Source organism: Phyllostomus hastatus, unplaced genomic scaffold (assembly GCF_019186645.2).
Source record: "Phyllostomus hastatus isolate PE091 unplaced genomic scaffold, TTU_PhHast_1.1 phas_scaffold_501, whole genome shotgun sequence".
In the NCBI taxonomy this organism is placed as follows: Eukaryota; Metazoa; Chordata; class Mammalia; order Chiroptera; family Phyllostomidae; genus Phyllostomus; species Phyllostomus hastatus.
The window spans coordinates 51,040,209-51,061,491 of NW_025334033.1; the positions used below are offsets into that span (position 1 = coordinate 51,040,209).

Here is a 21,283-nt window from a genome sequence, read left to right on the forward strand (position 1 = left end):
GTAGAGTGACAAGTGAACAAGCCCCCGAAATGCACAGGATGAATGAGAAACAATCAGCCTGGCTGGAGAGAGTTGGAAGGGATGATCAGATATCGTCGCCGAAGTGTCACCTGCCCAAGGCCAAGCAAGCGTAAAATCAGGCAGGCGAGTCGGCACGGTCCAGGTTCAAAGTCCGTGCCCGCCTGCTGCTCTTTCCCGGTTGTGCAGAAGAGGAATGGCGTGGTGCCCCCGGCTCCCAGGAGAGAAAGGAGCCAAGCTCCGTGGAAATGTCGGGGGGTGGGGTGCGGGACCCCGGAGACAACCTGGTCGCCGGACAGTCGTAGGCACCCTTGGGAAGGCCGGTCCAGGCCGGCAGGCAGCGAAGCCGGTTTCCGATTCACCCCACAGCTGTGGGTTCACTCGCACGGACAGCCGGGCCGAGGCTGGGGGAGTCCCTCGCGGCCGGTGAGCTCCCCCAGCCCGGCAGTGGTTCGTCCCGGACGCCCCTCCCCGCGCGGCGGTGCCGCGGCCCGCCCCACTTCCGGTTACTGCTGGGGCCCGACATCCGGTGTCCGCCCGCCCTCCGCTCCCGCCGCCGCCGCTGCCGCGATGCTGTCCCGGTCTCGCTGCGTGTCCCGGGCATTCAGCCGCTCGCTCTCCGCCTTCCAGAAGGTAAGGTCCGGCCGGGCCGGGGCCGCGGCGGGCGAGAAACCCGCCGGTGGGCATACGGGCTGCTGGGGCGCAGAGGTGCGGTTCGCCGGTCAGGCCGGGCACCAAGGGCACCGGGACGCAGAGGCCGCGGGGCTGGGTGGCCTAGGGCAGCTGTTGCCCTCGGCGCCTGGTTGCGGAGCCCAGCGGCCCCTCGCCTTCCCGGGGCCACCAGCGCACAGTCCCTGCTGTACCCCACCCTGCGTGCCGGGGCTGAGGAGACGCCGAGAGCCGTGCCCGCCCCGGCGCGAGCCTCAGAGTTTGGGAGGAGGCGCCGTGAGTGCCCCGACGGGATCCTGAGGCCCGTCTCTTCTCTTGTGTTAGAATCAGTGGGTATTCACTCCCGCCAGGAAGTTGAGATGCTTGGCAGGCCTAGTGTGCTCAGTCCGAGAGCTGTGGTCGTTGCTTTTACTTTTTGGACTCAGGGGCTTCACCTGCTACCAGCACTTGGACAGCTTTGAGTATTTAAGAGAAAAAAGCTGTTTCTTCCCTTCTTTCGTCTTGGGTGACGTCCATAATGTCTTCTTTCTCAACAGGGGAACTGCCCTCTAGGGAGACGTTCCCTGCCTGGTAAGTTCTGCCTTCGCCGACATCTAAAATGCTCTCCTCCTGGGCAGAGTGTGTGAGGAATCGGGCTGCCGGTGTTTCTCCGCGCAGTGCTCAGACACATAGACATGAAACAAGATGTTATTTAGTAATAACAGCAGTCATTTACTCGTTTAGTACATAGTTACAAAGTTTCTGCTGTATCCATGTCAGGGCTTCCTACAGCAATCGAAGATTCTTGTCCTCTTGGAGTTAACAGTCTAGTGGAAAAGACAGAGTGTAAATTGCTAAGCAAATGAACCATCACAGATTTTGGTTAAATGCTGAGAAGAAAGCAGACGAAGGTGGCAGCAGACTCCTCTATAATAGATGACTGTAAAGCTGTGCGGTGAAGAGCAGGAAGAGGAAAGGGAATGGCATGTACAAAGTCCCTGAGGAAGGAACTTAGCAGTACTTTGGAACTGGAAAAAAAAATAAAGGTGATTTGGTTGGAGCATTTTGGTTAAGGGAGAGAGTGGCATGAAATAGAAGATGGTATAGAGACCATGGGATATTAGATTTTATCCCAATAATTTCTTATATGCCTGGAATACCTGTTGAGTGAGTTGATCTTATTGTGGGCTTTCTGTGTGTTTTTTAGTTAATCATTAAGAAACACTACTAGAAGTATTCTGTTTTACAAATTCAGAACCCAAGGCTCAGAGAGGTTAAGTGCCTTGACCAAGGTCACCCAGCCAGGTCTCCCTGACTCCTCAGCCTGACTCATGTACTCAGCAGATGATTTATTGAGTTCTTACTACATGCCAGGCACTGTGCTCAGTGACAGAAATACAGATGGTCTCTCTCTGCCCTCAAGGGTCTTATATGCTAGCCGCAGAGAAAGCAGGTGTATTTTTACCCACACATAGGGATGTACTTACATTGTGATTATTATGAAGGAGAAGTGCGGGGTGTAATGAGAGGGTGGGATGATGTAGCCCAGCTGGGGAAGGTGGAGCATGCAGTGGGAATGTCAGCTAAGGCATCTGTGAAGAAGTAACATTTAAGCCAAGCCTTGAAGAATACATAGGAGTTATCCAAGAGAACGATATTTCAGGCAAATGAATTTCTTGTGCGCAGGTTTTCAGGCTGGAAGTGACCTGACTGGTCAGGGAAATGGGAAGGAAGCTGTCTGGCTGGAAACAGCCTTGTGCTGGGGTTTGCATTGTGGCCCAGGGCTTCACCTCGAGCTAGCACCTTAGCCTGCGGAAGCCACACGTGCACATAAAACCGGGAGTAAAGGCAGATGGTTGTTCCACTCCAGAGGGTGGTGAGACATGAAAATCAAAATCCGGTCATTATGTGAACAGTTTTTATCAACCCTAAAACACAGTGCAAATGCAACTTGTTGTAGGACGAACCCCAAGTTGGACTCAGGGCTCTAAGAATCAGCATGGGCCGCTGGCTGTTCTAGGTCAGAGACATGCTGTTACACTTGGGATTTGTGCTGTCGAGAGTCGTTGGCTGCTGGACATAGAGGTGACTCGACTCTGAAACCCTGGGGATGTTTGTGGGGAGGTGGGCACAAGAGAGAGCTGTCTCCCACTCGGTGTCTCCTGAACCACTGGTTCAGGACAGGTTGTTAATAGATTGGGGGAAAAAATGAAAGAATATACTCAAGTGAGGCCGCTGTTGTAATTAGTTATTAGTTGGGGAAGTGCAATCATCTGTGATAAGGGTGGTACAGCAGAAAGGGACTCCTACCTGTTGAGTGTTAGCAGACGAGAAGACTTCAGGGAGACGTAAACTAAACAGAGGGATGATTTTGCTCGGCCTTAGGTCAAGCTGGAGAGTGTAGGCCTAAAATAGTCCAGTCTTTGCTACTAGGGTTTAGGCAGTGAGGCTTCCAGCCCAGTGCATTTTAAGTAACCAGGGAAACAAACCCAGGCCAATCATTCCCACTGCTTCTCCGATTAGGCTGTGTGTAGTTACAGGATTGACTAATATGTATCCTTCTCAAGCTTCAGTGTATACGAAGACTTTGGGGGTAGAGCTGTATTATTAGGAAAACCTGCTGGGATAATGAAAATGTATAAATGTTAAGGTAAATAAGATAAAACTGTTTCAGACTATGCCCTTAGAATTCTCCTCAACCACCTACCCAGTTTCACCCCCACATACATGTTGCTGTCTGCCATTATGGCTACTTTGGTGGAGAAGTTGAAGAAGCAGGACTCTGTGATAAAGATTGTATTGTTGCCTGTAGTTGATCCTGCTCTGTCTCAGAGGTAGGGGGTGAACAGACTCCTTTCCCTCCCCAGCTGGTATCCTGTATAAGAGTTGTTGGTTAAGAGTTGTTTTGTTTCTTGCAGGGGTCTCCTTATGTCAGGGACCAGGGTACCCTGACAGCAGGAAGATTGTGTAAGTATCACTGGGGAGTACAGTTGTGTGGCCAGGGGGTGTTTCTGATACCAGTTCTACGTTTGACCATTTGCTTTCTTCACTGGCTTCCAGGGCTAGAAACCTCGGTGGTCACGTTGAGTCCTTAGGCCTAACCTTGATGTTAATTTATGACATGGGATGTACCTTGAACTTAAGCCCCATGTCAAGTGCTGGGTCAGGAGTGTGCCTGTCCTGAGGTGTTTAGGTCATAACGAAAGTGAAGTTGGAACCCTCTTTTTATGGTTAACAAGTATTGAAGGGTGCTCCTAAACAGCATTCTGGTTGGATACAAGAGCACTGAAGGGCTGGAGGATACATTTAGTGTAGAGATTGAGAGCATCCTCTTAACAGCACGGCTACTCATTTTTGAAACAGTAAAAGCAACAGGCTAGTCAATTGAGTCCTGGGACTTTGACTAGTTGGGAGGGAGTACTATTATTGCATAATACAAAGGTTGGAGAAAAATCACCCATGTGTGTTTCAGATTAACTTCTGCTTGTGAATGTTGCTTAATGCTACTTTGCCTTCCAAGTATTTTCAGTGTGGCAGCAAGAGGATGCTCTCTAGTTATCTAGTAAACAGCTACCAAACTATTTTCTCTGCAGGGAAATCTTCGAAATGAAGGGTCAGCAGGTTAGCTCCTTCACTGTGCTTCACAGTGGGGTTATTTGTTTTTGAGATGATGATGCACCCAGTACTAGAAGTATGAATTCCTGTTATTTTTATAGGGCAGTTTGGCATTCATAAGTCTTTGAACTGTGTATACTTTTTGATCTAGCAATTCCATTTTTAGGAATCTGCACTGAAGTCCTGGTCTACCCAGATTCCTCTCCGAGTGGCCGGACAGCAGGGCTGGTTAGATCATGCCGTGTTAGCGTGTTCACACTAGGATTAAGTGAGGGGAAGCGGGTTCTAAAATGGTTCCATTTCCTACCGTTTGGTACAATCCCATGATAAACGTTCTTTTTGCTATTTCCAAATATTCTGCAGTGAACATCTAATACTTTTATAATTGAAAAAATTATTTAGAGAAATTCAAAATGCGCTACTCATCTGCAGTTTGAATGAAAATTGGAACAACAACAAATCTCCATGCAATAAATACAACAAAGAACTATTTGAAAGTAAATTACTTTTTAAAATCCTAACTTTGAGTAAGATTACACATTACATTAGACTATCACCCTAATCTAATAACTTTTTGAGTTGCGTATTTTTTCTTTGAATAAGATACCCACTTTATTTTAAATATCTTTTATTGTAAAACTGGTTTTAGCTTTGTTTTTGTTTAGTAGGTTATACATTTGTGTGACCCCGAAAGCACAAAGTGTCCCTGAGAAGCCCGTGTGCCCCGCCACCACCACCATGTTCCCCTTCCCAGAGACCGCCAGCGCCCCGGCCCCGCAGCCCTTGCAGAGCGGTCTGCGGGAGTGCACGCTCCGCGCCCGTGGGCTGCCTGTGGTCACAGACGCTACACGGGACACTTTGTGTTCTGTGTTGCTTTATAACATACATTTTTCCTTGATTCCACATAGAGCTTTCAGTTATTTTGACGTTATAAAGGTAAAAATACCCAAAGGAAACTTAAATCTCGTTTTACTCTCCTACTGTAAAGGTGCTTGGTATAGAGTATTCACGTAGCCCTGAAATGTAGATCGTGAGAGCCCCCTCAGTCCCCCCAGAGGAAGCCACTGTTAACACTTTCCTGCATACACAGTGTTCTCATTCTCTGGTTTACATCATGTAAAGTTAGTGCCACATCAAAAAATACCTTGGTCTTTTGAGGTTCCTCTTCAATGAGTCCACAATGCACTAGGATGTGCCACATGAGGGTTTTTTGCATAACAGTACCTGTTTTTCAAGCTAATTGCCTCATCTAACTGCTTTATTTAAGCTACATCAGCAATCCTATGGATAGAAATTCCATTCTATATGGCACAAAGGCATGCAATTTCTCTTACTTGGATTTAGTTAAGAAAAACCTAATCAGAAAGTTAAGTCCTTTTGGTGAGTGTGCAAAGGACCAAGATGCTTATCTTTTTCTTTAAAATGTGAGTCTTTTTTGTGAGAGCTGGCATTTCACTGCCCAGTGGGGTCCTGGACTCAGACAGTGAGCCCCCTACTGAGAACACTCAGGTCACCCAGCTCTTCCTCGGACCTGCCAGGGTGGCCTCTCTGGGGATGGGGCCTGGTGAAGTTCCCCTGGGGGACGCTGACGGGGAGCCCTGGTCAAGAATTACTGATTTAAAGGGAAATCGATCCATGGTGCCTCAAATGTGAGTGGTTCACTTGCTAAAGGAGTTTACTTTTATGTTTCTTTTATAGCATTAACAATAGTAATGTCTTCAGCATTCGCTTCTTCAGAACTACAGCTGTGTGCAGTAAGTACCTGCCTTCAGCTCTGCCTTCTTGGGAGTGGAGTTTTAATGGGAAGAGCCACAATTGTCTGAGTTTAATTAAAGAAAAAAAATCTTAAGGAAAAAGAATATGGATTACATGTGATTCTTCTTTTTTGCTCTTTTCCTAGAGGATGATGTGATTACAGTCAAAACCCCAGCGTTTGCAGAATCTGTCACAGAAGGGGATGTCAGGTGGGAGAAAGGTGAGTCGGGCCCTCTCACTTCTTCAGTTTAAGTGCTTTCGAAAAGTCCCCTCTTACCACCGCTCCCCACCCCTATGCTCCTCACCCCCACGATGATTAGTGGGACCTGTGGCTCCACCCTCTTCCTTACACACAGCGGGCTCCCCCCGGCCCTGCAGGAAAGGGGTCTCACACCTCCCACAGGGGATGCCGTGGCTGCTGGAGCCCCCTGACAGGTAGCCTTTGACTATCTTTTCAGCTGTTGGAGACACAGTTGCAGAAGATGAAGTGGTTTGTGAGATTGAGACTGACAAGGTAGGCTTGTCCTGTATCAGTACCAATGTTCTGTGGTCTCCCGTTGGTTTCTCAACCGAATGAAACACACAGGGACCTAACTGTTTAAAGATAATTTTTGACTGGCTTCAAACACAGTTGTAATAATGTTGGAATAATAGCTCATTAAAATTTTAAAAAGCTTTAAAAGTTTAATTTTAGATTGTTCTAGGTCAGTGATTTTCAAACTTTTCATCTCATAGCATACATAAACTAATTACTGAAATTCTGCAACACAACAAAAAGTATATTTTTGGCTGATCTGACAAAATAGGTGTAATTTTGATTCATTTGCACTGGATGGCTATTGCTGTGTTGGCTGTTGGCAGTGTTTTATTTGGCAGTCTGAGGGAAAAGAGGTCAGTGCCCCTGACTGTGGTGCTTTAAAAACCCCTGCAGCACACCCATCGAAAAGCGCCTTTCTGGGTGAGCACCAGATGCGTCAGCGGTAGTTCTGTAGCTCTGTGTGCGCATGTCCGCGCGCAGCTTGCTGCAGCTGTTTTTCAGGTACCACCTGGAAACTCCTGGATGGACCGCTGCTCTAACGCTTCTGAGAGAGGACAGGGAGGGTGAAGCTTCACAATAGCATTGACTTGTCACACTCTGATTCTGAAAGCGTGGCCTTCGCACTTCTGTGTGCACGGTCTCGTGCGTCTGTGTTGCTGCTCTCGTGACTCTCATTTGAGATTATGTACAATTAATTTTGTAATGCTGAGTAAAAATGTGGACTCTCTCTCCCTCTGTCTTTCTCTTCCAGACGTCCGTGCAGGTTCCATCACCAGCAAACGGCGTTATTGAAGCCCTGTTGGTGCCCGACGGGGGGAAGGTAGAAGGAGGCACTCCCCTTTTTACGCTCAGGAAAACCGGCGGTAAAGAACTTCTCTGGGTCGGCGGGGGCTTCGGTGTTGCCCTTTGGGATTGGGGCTGAGCATAATGTACGAATTAATTCCTCGATACCTCGAAGACAGTTTGGCATCCCAGCTGCTCTTAGTTGAGGGAATAAGAGGGGCAATACTTACATAATGTGAACTTTAAATGTCAAGTTATAGAAGAAAAAGGTATTAAACCTCATAACACTGTTCTTTCCATGTGTATTTCTTACGCTAGACCTTTTCTTGAAGGTATGATAGAAATCAAGATTCTGAACCACTGTAAAGGACACGTGGATGAAAACAAAGAGGGGTGGAAACGGGGGGGGGAGGGGTGGGGGGAAGGCAGAAAATTGCTTGAACAGCAATAAAATTCAAAAGTTAAAAAACAGATTGACAGGGAAAAGTAAAAATAAATGAGAGGAATATAATCAAAACAGCAACAAAAAATGAAGATTCTAGAGACAGTGATTAATTTTTTTCCTCCTCAACCTTGGCATCAGAATCACATGGGGACTTTAAAAATAATACAAATGCCTAGACTCCATGATCCTGGGATTCTGAGACATTAAATCTGGGGTTACAAGATGTTACCTGCCACAGCTCTGTGCACGCACGCGTGGGCATGTGTTTGGGTGCTCCCCAGGGGGGTTCTGGTCCATAGCCAGTGCTGAGGGCCACTGTTCTAAAGTGGGAAGAAGCAGTGTTTCATGGTGTCTGCCATGGAGAATTTAGTGTAGTGTTTTTATACCCGTTCTCATTACATTTCTAGGGAAGGTTGTTGTTTCTCTGCAGAAGGAATGAGAGGGAAATGCATTTGTACTGGACCTTACAGTCAGCATTAGAGAATAGAAAAGAAAATAAACTTTGATTCTCAGTTAAAGGCTGTTACAACTAAAGTTTGTTTCTTTTTCTTCATTAAAATATATAGCAGAGAGATGGTAGACTGCATCATTGAGATTGGTCCGGGCCACGCAGAAACCCGGAGTGGAAAGAATCTGCAATAGAAGGACTAGAAGGCTAGGGAAGAAGGTTGATTCTTCAGTTGAAGAATTTCATTTTCTGATTGTTTATTCCTTTAAAAAAGTTCTAACTTAAATATAAGACCAGGCATAATGTCCAGATGGAAAAAGTCAAAGTAAACTAATTTGACCTTGTGAGTTTATTACTTGACCACCTTGTTGGTTTAGGAGAGTCACCCTTCCTGGATGACATGCTCGGGACTCTCTAGGTCTAAAGGAGCCCTTGATTATGTCCCAGGGGTGTCCGCATGTGGCTCAGGATGGCTGTGACCTCAGCGCAACACAAAATTTTGAATTTGCCTAAAACATGAGATTTTTTTGTGATTATGTATCACAGTGTATTTAATGTGTGGCCCAAGATAACGCCTCTGCTTCCAGTGTGGCCCAGAGACTCCAAAAGGTTGGACACCCCTAAACCTTTGTTTTTTAATAGTTAATATTCTTGCACATGTGATATTAAAATAGAGACTATCAGTGTTACCTTAACTAGAAATGTTATTTCTATGTAAGAATTTGGAACATCTTAGATTGCCTGGGTTTGCTTTGAAAATACTTGCTGAATTTGGTGATCGGTTAGGTATTTGTGACGTTAGGAAGGCAGCTGAATTTAGTTACCCTGACGCAGGACACCCAAGAGCCCTGGGAAACAGAAGGATGGTGCCTTAGATCGCTGCATGTCCTAGTGCCTTGCCTGTACGGCAGATACCCAGGGAGCTTTAATTGGTTGGAGGTAGAGCTAGCTGCTGCTGCTGCTGCTAAATTCTGCTTAGTACCTGATTTTTCCACTCCAGACAGTGCCAACGGCAACTGCCTTTCGTTGTTTTTCAGCTGCTCCTGCTAAGGCCGCGCCAGCCGAAGCCCCTCCTGCTGCAGCCCCCAAAGCAGAACCTGTAGCAGCAGCAGTTCCTCCTCCCTCTGCAGCACCCATCCCCACTCAGATGCCACCGGTGCCCTCGCCCTCACAGCCTCCTGCCAGCAAACCGGGTGAGCCTCCACCTCCGGCATGACTATGTGTGGGAGAAGAACAGTCTCAGCGAATGTCGTGTTTCCTCACAGGGCAAAGCCTGGGACTAATCACGGCTCTGAGCAGGCTCTGTTGGCTGCTCTGTAGACAGAACTGCAGACTCGGTGTCAGAACACCTGGGTTGCGTCCCAGCTGTCTGTCTACAGCTCTGTGACTTTGGTCTAGTTACTCAACTGCTGTGAGCGGATTGTGCATGTGTTAAGTGGGAACGGTACTGGTAGACCTCAGAATGTCTTAAGGATTAAGCGGCAGTACGGTGTGAAAGCACTGGCACGCACTCAGTACATGGCTCTCTTTTCCTGATGCAGCCATACCCACCCCCCTCTTCATTTCATTTTCAGTGTCTGCAGTAAAACCCGCTGCTGCTCGTCCAGCAGCTGAGCCAGGAGCCGGTAAAGGTCTGCGTTCAGAGCACCGGGTAAGCCTGTGCGGACCACTTCCAGGAAAGAGGCGGGGGGCACAGTGCTGAGATTAGTGGAGTGTGGGTGTGGCAGTGCCTACCTTTGAATGGCTGGCTGGCTGCTTGTTCTCTTGACCTTGACAAGGAAACTGGGTCTGGGGAGTGACTTTTTCACAGCCGTGAACTGTCAGATGACAGGACAAGGACCTCAGTGAACACTCGTCCAGTGGTTTTTCCCAGTATGTCGTGCTACCACCGAGATGTCCTGGGGCAGCCAAATCCTTGCAGGGATGGTGGCCTAGGATCGTGGCAGGGAGGGGACGCGCTAACACACTTCAGAGCGGTGGCTTAGTGGGCTCCATTCCTCTACTTCCGGGACACCTCGCTGAGGGCTACACGGCAGCAGTGGCTGTCAGGGGCAGACAAAACCTCAAGGAAGTATGGTCAAGAGTGTGGGTTTCTCTGCCAGAGAAGACTATGGCCTCAAAGGTTTATTGCTTGTGATTTTCCATTCCACAAGTAGCTATTCTCATGCAAGTCTTTTAACACTAGACATTGCACTTTCTGTAGTGGTCCCTGGGTTGACTAGCTCTACACCACACTCTTCCTTTTCGTAAATTGGTTTGGCTTTAAATCAGACCATTTCCTGGGCTTCCATTCTCGGTCAGACTTTAGGCACATCTGGAGCAAGGGCACAGGACAGAGGAAGCCTGGGGCTCCTGTTGTGCCAGGATGGTAATGACCCTGACCATCCACTCCTGCCAGGCGGGTGCTCCCTCGGGCTCAGTGGGGAGTGCCTGAGCCAAAGAGACCCAGGTTGTCCATACTTGTCCTCCTCTGACTTTTAGGAGAAAATGAACAGGATGCGGCAACGCATTGCCCAGCGTCTGAAGGAAGCCCAGAATACGTGTGCGATGCTGACGACTTTCAACGAGATTGACATGAGGTGAGGGCTCTAGTCCTCTTATCCCCTCCCTCCTTGTCACCCGAGGGCATGCTTATAATTTTAGAGGGTTGAGGGAGGGAAAGAAACATCGACAGAGAGAAACATTGATTGGTTGTCTCGTGTATGTGCCCTAGCTGGGGGCCAAACCCACAACCTAGATGTGTGCCCTGGCTGGGAATCGAACCCGGGACCTTTCAGTTTACAGGACAACATTCCAACCAGTTGAGCCACACCGGCCAGGGCCATACCCATTTTCTGGAGAATACTTTTGAACTTGCCCATTCCCTGCCTAGTGCTAATTCCAAAACTGACTTAACAGGGAAGAGGCACTTACTGCTTTGTATTGCTTGGTGACTTAAACAGAGTGACCCGCTGGTTTATTCTCTCACAGACTGTTAATACTATATACCTGTCTCCTCTGTGACTTAAGAAGCTCAGCTTTTTAGACTTTCACACCTGAGTCTTGTGATTTCTGATAAGTGAGTGGTAATAGTTTTCAACCCTGATGACTAGTGCTAAGTTGCCAAATAGAGATAGGGCCACCACACCAGCAAGGCTCATGTTTACCCATTGGGATGGAGACCTGCTGGACAGTGCCCAGAGCCAGGGCGCCCCACCCTGCTTCTTCCTCGCGGTGACTGCGCCCCAGCATGTTCCCGCGAGACTCAGAGTAGGCTTGTGTTACCTTTCATCTTCCCCAGCTTTGGTAATGAAATGGAGAACAAGTTGTTTTTTAAAGATTTTATTTATTTATTTTTAGAGGGAGGGAGAAAGAAGAGGAGAGAAATATCAATGTGTGGTTGCCTCTTGTGCACCCACTACTGGGGACCTGGCCCGCAACCCAGGCATGTGCCCTGACAGGGAATCGAACCAGCGACCCTTTGGTTTGCAGGCCAGTGCTCAGTCCACTGAGCCACACCAGCCAGGACATGAGTTACATTTTTAAAGGAAACCTCAGGAAATGAACTAATGGGACTAATTCAGTACAGTGGGTCCTCAAATCAAGTTTCATTCAACATGGTTTTGTTACAACATTAGCGAGATGCCAGAGGAACTTAACTCTTATTTATGGTAAAATTGGTTTCATTATATGTTGTTTCACTTAAAGTTGCAAAACTTACGAACAACATTGAGGACTTCCTGTACGCTCATTTCTGCAGTAAGCTCACTGTGGACTTGTCTGTTTTCTTCAGGATTTTGATGTTTACAGTCACTAGCACTCTAGGGAAGAGAAGATAGTTAAATTTAAAGTTTTTGGAGCATTTACTATGTACAAGATATTAAATGTATTTGAGGAGGATACAGAGATGAGTGAAAAGAGCCCCCACCCTTCTAGAGCTTACTGTCTAGTGTGGATTAGCACAAGTAAAATCTAGAAAAATGATATCAGAAGAGCATAGGGAGTGTGAAGTGGAACAGAGAATGACGTCGTTTGTTTTTGAGGCTGGGGGTGAGGGAGGGAGGGAGGGAGGGTCAGGAGAGGCTTCCTGGAGGAAAGAGAACCACGCGTTGTGACACGGTGGCTCTGTGGGGCGATGTTAGCACGTGGGCAGGACACAGACAGGCAAGTACAGGGCCATCCGAGAGGCAGCTGTGAGGATTATGGGTTAGAAGGGATGGGATAACAGGGGTAAGAGTGTGTATTTGATTCAGGGGTCAGTCGTCAAGTTTTTAGGTCATTTCTTGGTTTCTTCGGTCCTAAAGAGTTTAGTCTGCCAATCTACTTTTCACTAGGGAAGTCAGTTTTCCTTTGGAAGGGGTCTGAAAAGGGTAAGAAGGGACCAGCTTTTGACGGGGTGCGACGGCAGAGGGCTTCCTGGCCTGTTTCACTGGATGTCGTCCGTTCTGTTGTGAAGCTTCCTGAAAAGACGGGGTATTCAAGCCGGAGGTTTCTCTCCTGCCCGTAGGATGTGGGGAAGAACCCTGACTGATGAATCACGAAGTCTGCAGCAGCTTAGGTTTCAATGCATTAGGGCCAAATTGTGCACAAATTGAATTGGACTTTGAAATTCTACCCAATATCTTAAGACAAAACATGTAAATATTTGTGGCCTTGAAAAAGATGCATTTGGCTTAACAGCTTTGATTGGAAGGTAGGAGTAATAGTTGGGTCTCCTTTTAGCAGCTAATCGAGGTGTCGCCTGATGGCGGCCTGGGGGCCCGCTGCAGTCAGTAATCTGGTTTGGATCGACGCCCTGTGCGTCTTGTGCTGATCAGCTAACCCACAGGGGCCTCTCTGAGAATCCTTCTCCTCTCCCTGTTGTCCCGGCCTCTGCCTCCAAGGACAGGGCTCTGAAATAGAAACTGCTTAATGACCAGACAACAGCATCGGGGCAGGTTCGAGAGCAGAGATGTTTATCACTTCTCTTTCCCTCTTCTGCAGATCTTGTGTCTTGGGAACCAGTAATGTCTTTAGGGTGGTAACCCTAGCCCTAAATAAGGTTAGACTCAGGAAAACAAACATTTAAACTCAATCAGCCCCCCTAGGACAACTTCCTTTTTAAGAAACAAAAGGTTTGAAGCGGGGGTAAAGTTGTATCTTATCTTTGATGCTAATGTCAAATTAAGTCATTATGGGGAGAAAGGGAGAACTGAGCATTTGGGCCTGAGATAAAGTTAAATTCGATTTCCATCACGGAACTGTATTCCGATAAATACTGAGGTTTCTTCCGAAAACGGTGGGAAAGCCATTTCCCACTAACTCTGCAGCCGCACATGCGTGGGGGTCTGTGGGGAAACCGGTCCTGAACGAGGCGCTTCCCGCTGCAGGGGCCCCTCGGGAGGCACTGCCACTCGTGCTGGGCAGCTTCGGCCCACCCACGGCCGCCCGTCTGAACCCCCCGGGGAGCACCGCCATTCCGCTGATCTTAGGCGCGAGAGCTGTGTCTGGATTGTGCACATGTGAATCCTGGTGCCCAGCACTGACCCTCACAGGCAGCAGGGCCCCAGGCAGACAGAACTGCTAACCCCGGGGAGGTGAAGAATGCCTCTTCCGGCTCCCCTGGGGCAGTCTAAGGGAACGCTGGGCCGCCCCTTCGGCGCGCGGCTGCCCTGCTCTCCTGGAGCCCGTGCACCTGTGCAGTGTTTGGGGGCGGGGTTTGTTTTCATAATTAGGGGATGGGGGATAGGAAGCGTGTCACAAGGACATCGTAATCAAGTTCGGTGGTTTTTTGAAAATTCTAATGAGGAATAAAAAGAATATTGCCTATTTTTGTGGACTTTATACTTAAAAATATTTTTTTTTTCAGGGTAGACAGCTCATGATTTTAGTGTAGCTGAAAATCACTTTCTCTTCCAGGGCGAGGATGTTGTGTGCTGTTGTGGTCTCTTACTCATATTATCTGCCCCTGAATCCGTGACTTCTGGAATATGGGGAGCCTGTATGGGGCTCAGCCCACCTTAAAGATAGATGGGACCTGATTCCTCTGTATCCAGGTTTATTTCGTAAAGGAGCAAGGAAGGTTATTGTGTTGACCTCTAGTGGACTATTTCAAAACCTGAACTTGACGGCACAGAGTAAGGGAAAAAGCTGACCCAGTTGTGTACATGGAGTTAGAAACCAGTATGAAAGTCAAAGTCAAGGCTTCGTTTGCAGTCAGTTTGTTTTGTAATGTGTTTTTGCAGTAACATCCAGGAAATGAGGGCCAGGCACAAAGACGCTTTTCTGAAGAAACATAACCTCAAACTGGGCTTCATGTCGGCATTCGTGAAGGCCTCAGCCTTCGCCTTGCAGGAGCAGCCCATTGTAAATGCAGGTGAGTCCATGGCAGCCCGAGCCGCGGGGCCCTGGGTGGTACGCGCGTGAGCCCAGACCTGCTCCCACACAGACACGAGGACGGGGGTCAGCAGACCAAGGCCTTTGATTTCATGCCTGTGAAAACACGAGTGTCTTCCCAGGGGTTCCTCATTCCGCCTTCCTGAAATAGCACCGTAATAACTTCGTCTCTGCTTCATGGACAGAAGGATTTCTCTTCCCACTGCATAGTTTGGAAGTTCTCCAGGCCTCTCCTGGCAGGGTTTGAGCTCACGTTCTGTGTGGCATTCACCTTCCCAAGGGCTCTGCTGTCCTGGGGCTTGACTTCCAAACTTGGCATAGACTCCAGGGTGACCTTTGATTTCTGGTCAATGGGCCTCCCCGGGGGGCCTTGGCCTTGGCTCTTCTTTCATGGACTTAGTGTTCATTTTCCTTCTGTTGTACTCACCCACGTCATTGAAATGTTGACCTAACAAGCAGTTCCCTTTCCTACTGAGACACTTCTCTGTTCCCTGGAAGATTGAAGAAGGGACACTGACACTTTTGCAACCCTCAGCAGTGCCAGGGTCCCTAAAGATCTAGAACCAGAAGCACTAGTCCCTTCCATCAACTGGTGTGCTCTAGGGAGATAGAAAGGCTGTCTTTGTTTGGCCCGTATTTGTACCTCTTTGTTCCTCCCCTACTTCCTGATTGGCTCCATTCTTTCTGCCTGACCGTACACGTGGCCATTTCTGAGTTCTTTTGGCCTCTTTGTCGCTTTACCTGCTTCTCCTGGGTGTCTTGATCCAATGGTACAACACACACTTTCTGTGGAAAAGATTCCCAAGTCTATTTTTCATGAGCACCAGACCTAAAGTTTCAGGTGCCGTTTGCTCTCTCCAGCTGCAGTTTTAAAACCAGACCACCCTGCACTCTCCTGAACCTCCTAAAAAGAGCTTTCCCCCATGCCTCGTCCCCTCTGTTGAGAGTGGGCAGCTACATGGGCAGCGCCTCCCCACCCCCACTTCTGACTTGCCCTTTGGAGAGCACTTTTTAAACCTAGCTGTTCTCAGCTAAGGGAGGGCTTGTTAACAAGAACTCAGAGTGAGCCTGGCGTGTGTGAGCCAGGGCACGGCGCCCTTCTGAGGGCTGCACTGACAGCGGGGCTCCTCCACTCGGGCCCATGGTTCAGGGCACCTGGGAGATGTGTTACGGTTGGTTGGCTCGCAGGTGAGAGGGGTTTGGCGCTTGGAAAGCGGTGCATTTCGTGCTGACTGGTCGGCCCACAGTGTGCCGGGCACTGTGGGTTTTACTCTGCCAGTGCAAATATTACCTCGTCAGCCGAGGCCTCGGGCGTTGTATGTGACACGTGTCTTTTCTCTCGCAGTGATTGACGATGCAACCAAAGAGGTGGTGTATAGAGACTACATTGACATCAGCGTTGCGGTGGCCACGCCTCGGGTGTGTTGGGGCAGGAGGACGGGGTGGGGGGGCGCTCTGGTCTTAGATTCTCACCCTCTTTGTGTGAAGAGGCAGACACCTGGGCACAGATTATGTCTGTAATTACGTCATTTTAGAAGAGTTAGTAAAAGAGTAATCTACTTTTGACCATATCACACACTTTTAGTGTCAGCCCTAAGTATATTTGACTCTTGAGTAAGTACATTAAGTATTACATTGAGTAATTAAGATATTCTGGGGAGGGGGGACCGTTGACTTAATCAAAGGAGTTATAACTGTGAAGGGTACTCTTGATTTGCTACTGAAAACAGTTTTTTCCTTTCATCAGGGTCTGGTGGTCCCTGTCATCAGGAATGTGGAAACTATGAATTACGCAGACATTGAGCGGACCATCAGCGAATTGGGAGAGAAGGTGAAGTAGGGCGCGGCCTGTGCTCCAGCTGCCGGGGCGGTCAGGGGCGGGAGCCAGGGCGGGGCAGAGCTCACCGGCGAGCGGTGCTCGGGGAGCCGGGGCGCTCTGTGAGGAGTGCAGAGCCTCTCACCCCAAGCGCACGTGTCTGGCAGAGCTTAGCGTGCTCGTGGGGCTGAAGACCTTGCCAGGGAGGCCTGCTGGGAAAGCACAGGGCCTGAGGGCGGCGTGCCGGGCCTCTGGTGGGGCGCCGGGTCCAGGCATCGAGGCTGAGGGACTCTCCGCGGGAGCTGGACTTGGACTGTTGTCAGACATGAGCCTTCTGGACTTTCTTTGGGTGAAGAAAGCACAGATGACCTTACGTTCCAATCATGAAATCTGTTTTTAGGCCCGAAAGAATGAACTCGCCATTGAAGATATGGACGGCGGTACTTTCACCATTAGCAATGGAGGCGTCTTTGGCTCCCTCTTTGGCACGCCCATCATCAACCCCCCGCAGTCTGCCATCCTGGGCATGCACGCGATCTTCGACAGGCCCGTGGCCGTGGGAGGCAAGGTGAGCACATCCCTGTCGGTGTCGTAGCAGCTCAGCGATGAGCAGGAACCCGACTCAACGCTAAGTGTGAGAGAGTCAGTGTCGTTTCAGGCGTAAGTTTCATCTCTTAGTTTCTAATTAGTAGCGAAGGTGCTGAGTCTCAGATTGTGGTGTGTGGGTCAGCATCATCTGGGAACTTACTAGAAATGCAAATTCGTACGGACCTGTTGAAGCAGGAACTGCAGGTGATTCTGGGGCACGTTAAAGTGTGAGGACGGCTGAGCTAAGAAGGCTTGCCCCTTCGTCCAGGACAGTCCTCAGGCTTCGTTCTCCAGGTGCTTCAGGGAGCAGCTGGCGGCCTGGTCCTTGCCCCCGGGAGACAGAAGACAACCGTGCAGACCCGGCCGTGAGCTTCCGAGTGTGGGGTGAGGCTCAGAGGTCCTTGGGGAGTCCAGAGAATGACGACGCCCTCGGGTGTGGAGCCAGCCCTGCAGATGTGGCAGGAGGAAAACATTTTCTGGGACTGTGTCCGGAATTTTCTGGGTCACTGACTCCTTTGTGGATCTGAAAATCATCGATGTCCACTGAAAATGCTCACACACAACTTGGCGTGCAATTGCAGAGAATTTGCAGACCCTAGGTTTAAAGATAATCTTTAAGTTATAACCTTAAAGAAGTAACTATGGCAGCCAGAGCTGAAGGGGAACCTTTTCCTGTAGAAAACAGATGAGTAAAGGGCAGAGGGAGTGTAAACAGGCAGTTGTGAGGAGACTGCTGTGTGCTGGGCTGTGCTTGTTTCTGAGTGGAGGAGGTGGAGGGGCTCGGTCTTGAAAAATACCGTGAGTATGCAGAAGCAGCGTCTCTAGAGAAGGATCTGGGAGCTTCCTTGCGGGCTGTGCTTTTTTCGGCTCCCCGCTTCAGCGGGGCTCTCCTGCTGTACTGAAGACACATCCGTGAACCTCTCATCTCTGCAGGTGGAGGTGCGGCCCATGATGTTCGTGGCATTGACCTACGATCACCGGCTAATCGACGGCAGAGAGGCCGTGACTTTCCTTCGGAAGATCAAGGCAGCGGTGGAGGACCCCAGAGTCCTCCTACTGGACCTTTAGGAGGAAGTCCCACACCCGATGCATAGACCACGCAGGAACTGAAAACCGAAACCGGTCTGCTCCCTGCCCCCGCGTGGGTCCCGGGGAGCCTGGTGACAGACAGGCACATGCTGCGGGCCTCCAGCCGGAGAGCCGGGGCACTCTGTAACCAGCAGCCACAGGTCCTTTCTTGGTGTTCCTACCGGGCTCTCTCCCTCCCTGCTCCCCCTCTCAACACTCGAATATCTTATTTCCTTAGGCTTGAGGGAGGGAGAGAGCCTTAGCGGATGCTCGTTAATATGCCTGCGTCTCTTCATTAGCCCTCTGCAGAGGTACTTTTGCTTCTCCCCTGTGCCAGTATATATACTATAGGGAAACCACTGGGGACCACGTGATTAAGTTTCAGTCATTTGAAAGAGTATTCTCCCGGAGCTGCCTAGGAGAGTGCCGTGCCTCCCAAGCTCAGAGCAGCCTCTGCCCTGGCTGGCACATTCTCACCTGATTCCACCTGTGTGGAGGTTACTGACCACCGGCCAAGAGGTGCTGCTTTGCTTCTTAAATGCACCTTCATTCTCAGCTGTCATTGACTTCAAGATGCCTCTTCTACCTCTTCCAGGAAGCACAGGCCAGGGGTCTGGGGTGTTGGCAGTGTTGAGAGGCAGAGGGCAGATTCCCCCTGAGGTCAGAAGTTGTAAACGAGGGAACAGACCCCAGGCCTGCCCTCACAGACTCTGTCATAGCCTCACACCAGGAAGACCCGTTCTGGTACAGTCACGCACGGCTGTGGCTTTGTCAACCTCTCCAGGTTGCTAGGAACCATTCTAGCGCATTGTTCTCATTTAGAGCTGACTCCAGCACATCACGGCAGCGGAGGGTGGGCCGGAGCCTGGGAGAGACGGTGAAGGAGGCTGCCCGCGCACTGGCTCAGATCGACTTGAGCCTTCCACTCCCGTCGGTGTAAGCACGTGGACCGAAGGGGCCCTTCTGCTTCTTCCTGTATCCTGGCCCTTAGGAAGGGGCCTTCGCTCTTCCTGCAGAACGCAGGTCTGGGGGAGGACGGACCGTGGTGGAAACCAGCTGGGGCACCTCCGAGGTGCTGCCCGATGAGTCTGGACAGTCACTGGGATTCTTGGAACGTGGTTAAATGCACCCGTCTTGTGGAAAGCTACCAGGCTTCATTGCTTTCAGTCCAGCTGCATTCAGGCCTGAGGCTGCTGACACTTGACACCAGGAGCCGTTTTAATGCCGAGTGCCCGTTTGTACCTTGAGGAAGGAGCGAGCCTGGGGGATGGGGTGGAGGGAAGGGATGGGAGCCAGTACTGAGTGCCTGCAGCATCTACTATGTCTTCACTATTGAGAACTTGTAACTGAAATATTTAAAGAAACCGATTTTAAATGCAAATTAAAGGGCAAATGTTCGCAAACGGTGTTCTTGCCGCTTCTGTGTTCCTACCGGGGCTGTGTGAGTCTCCAGCACTGACTGCGTTCAAAGCCGCATAATGTGCCTCTGGTTACTCTGCCACGTCCCTGACTTTGGGAATACGGTAGCACGGTGCTGATCTGACAGCAGATGGAACTGTGGCTGTCGGCCAGGCAGGCGGGCGTCCTGGCTTCCTCCCAGTGAACCCCTCGAGCCTGGCAAGCCAGCTTGGAGGCCAGACTGGTTTCCACCTCTGTAAAGCCCCTTTGACACTTACGTCTTTGTGGGGCTTGCATTGTTTCTGGGATGGACTGGGGAGAGGTGGGACGACTCTTAAAATTTCACATTGGGACTAGATTGTCACAGGTGTACCGAGATGCTCCAGGTCAGTAAGCACCAGAAGGTGGGCTGCCTCCGGGAATGAGCGGCTGGGAGGGAGAACAGACAGGTGGGAGCTGACCTGGACCACCTCCAGCGGACAGGTATGATGGTCTCCAGGCTGCATACAGCCTGCTCTTTCCACACAGCCCCCCTGCTGGCCCCGCTGCCAGTGCTGCCGTCTCTGGGAGGAGGCCTGTCATGGGACCGCAGTGGCCCCCAGGGGTAGGACTAGCCAGTAGGCAGGGTTCGATGAAAGGAAGTTGGGATTTTCTCTCAGTCCAGGACCTGGTGCAAGGAGCTTCCGTTTCCTTAGTAAACCCACGGTGTCCCTGTGTTGTCAGGAGGCGGATTGGACGTTGCATGAGGGCTGGGTCCATGGTGTCCAGAACTTGGCCTCGCCAAGGGCCATGTGCTCTGTTGTGGAGATGAGGCCCAGAAGTTCCAGAAGCAGCTCCTACTTTATGCAGCGGGCGGTCTGGCCTCACTTAGGGAGTGTGGCAGAAGGAGCAGAAACTTTGGAACAGGCTCCAGGATGCCCTGCCCAGGCCCTGGCATTAACCTCTGAAGAGGAACCACCATCTCTCTCAGGGGTCACCGAGGATTAACACTGTTCTTCCCAGGCGTCACCATCCTCTTCCAAGACTGACTGCCCACGAAGCCCAGCGACCCCTGTGTGCCAGTACTTCCCCTGGGGCTCAAAGCTGCTCTGTGGGGCCCAGGCTAGCACGCGGGTCCGCCACCAGCCTTGCCTCCTTCCTAGTGGACTCCAAGCTCACTGTCGACTCATGGAGCTTCTCTGGGGGAGCCAGGAATGGTTCCCCTGCTCCCCCTCCCAATGAGGTGGCTCTCATTGCACTAATGAGGCAAGGACACCACGGGTGATGACATCAGGCTTTATTGGGGGCATGGGCAAGCCCCAGGGAAACCAGGACCATGCCAGGCCACGCTTCTCAGTGTCCTCTGCCCCAGAGCCACGCTGCCCTCCCAGGAAACATGGGTCCCTACCACCTGGGTTAGAGTTGGACCTTCACAGTCAGATGGAGATTAGTGTCAGGGGCGCCACCTGGTGGTGGTGCAGACACACTGGAGGCAAGGAGTTGGGGGCAGAGGTCTGGTGGAAGTTTCTTAGGTGCCGCACCCAGTGACAGGGTGAGTTCTGAGAAGATAGAGCCCCCGCGCCCCCCCGCCAAACCTGAAGAGGGGATTGTCTTTGGGGGCAGCTACTTACCCCCAGCTTTTCAGAGGCCAGAAACACCTTGTTTCTGGCTAAAAGCTTGGGCGATCATTCTGTGTGTGTGGTGGTTCATTTTAAAAGGGAATGAAGTCACAGTAGGCAGTGAACCAAGTGGACCCTCAAGACTAAAATGCCAAATAGTAAGTGGAAGAATGCCCCAGGAGGGAATTCTAATGGGTTCAAGTTAGCAGCT

The 21,283-nt window shown here is 50.2% G+C and overlaps 1 protein-coding gene across 1 annotated transcript; it reads left to right on the forward strand.

The window, feature by feature from the left end:
• The first annotated feature begins 263 nt into the window (after nt 1-263).
• Nucleotides 264-19,479, forward strand: DLST (dihydrolipoamide S-succinyltransferase). The gene is made up of 15 exons (XM_045822839.1): nt 264-651; nt 1,224-1,257; nt 3,585-3,633; nt 5,980-6,035; nt 6,182-6,256; nt 6,495-6,550; nt 7,326-7,437; nt 9,288-9,443; nt 9,825-9,901; nt 10,732-10,829; nt 14,454-14,584; nt 15,950-16,023; nt 16,352-16,435; nt 16,821-16,988; nt 17,942-19,479. Exons 1-15 carry the CDS (start codon nt 589-591, stop codon nt 18,074-18,076), a joined length of 1,368 nt encoding a protein of 455 aa, XP_045678795.1. The 5' UTR covers nt 264-588; the 3' UTR covers nt 18,077-19,479.
• Nucleotides 19,480-21,283: the final 1,804 nt, after the last annotated feature.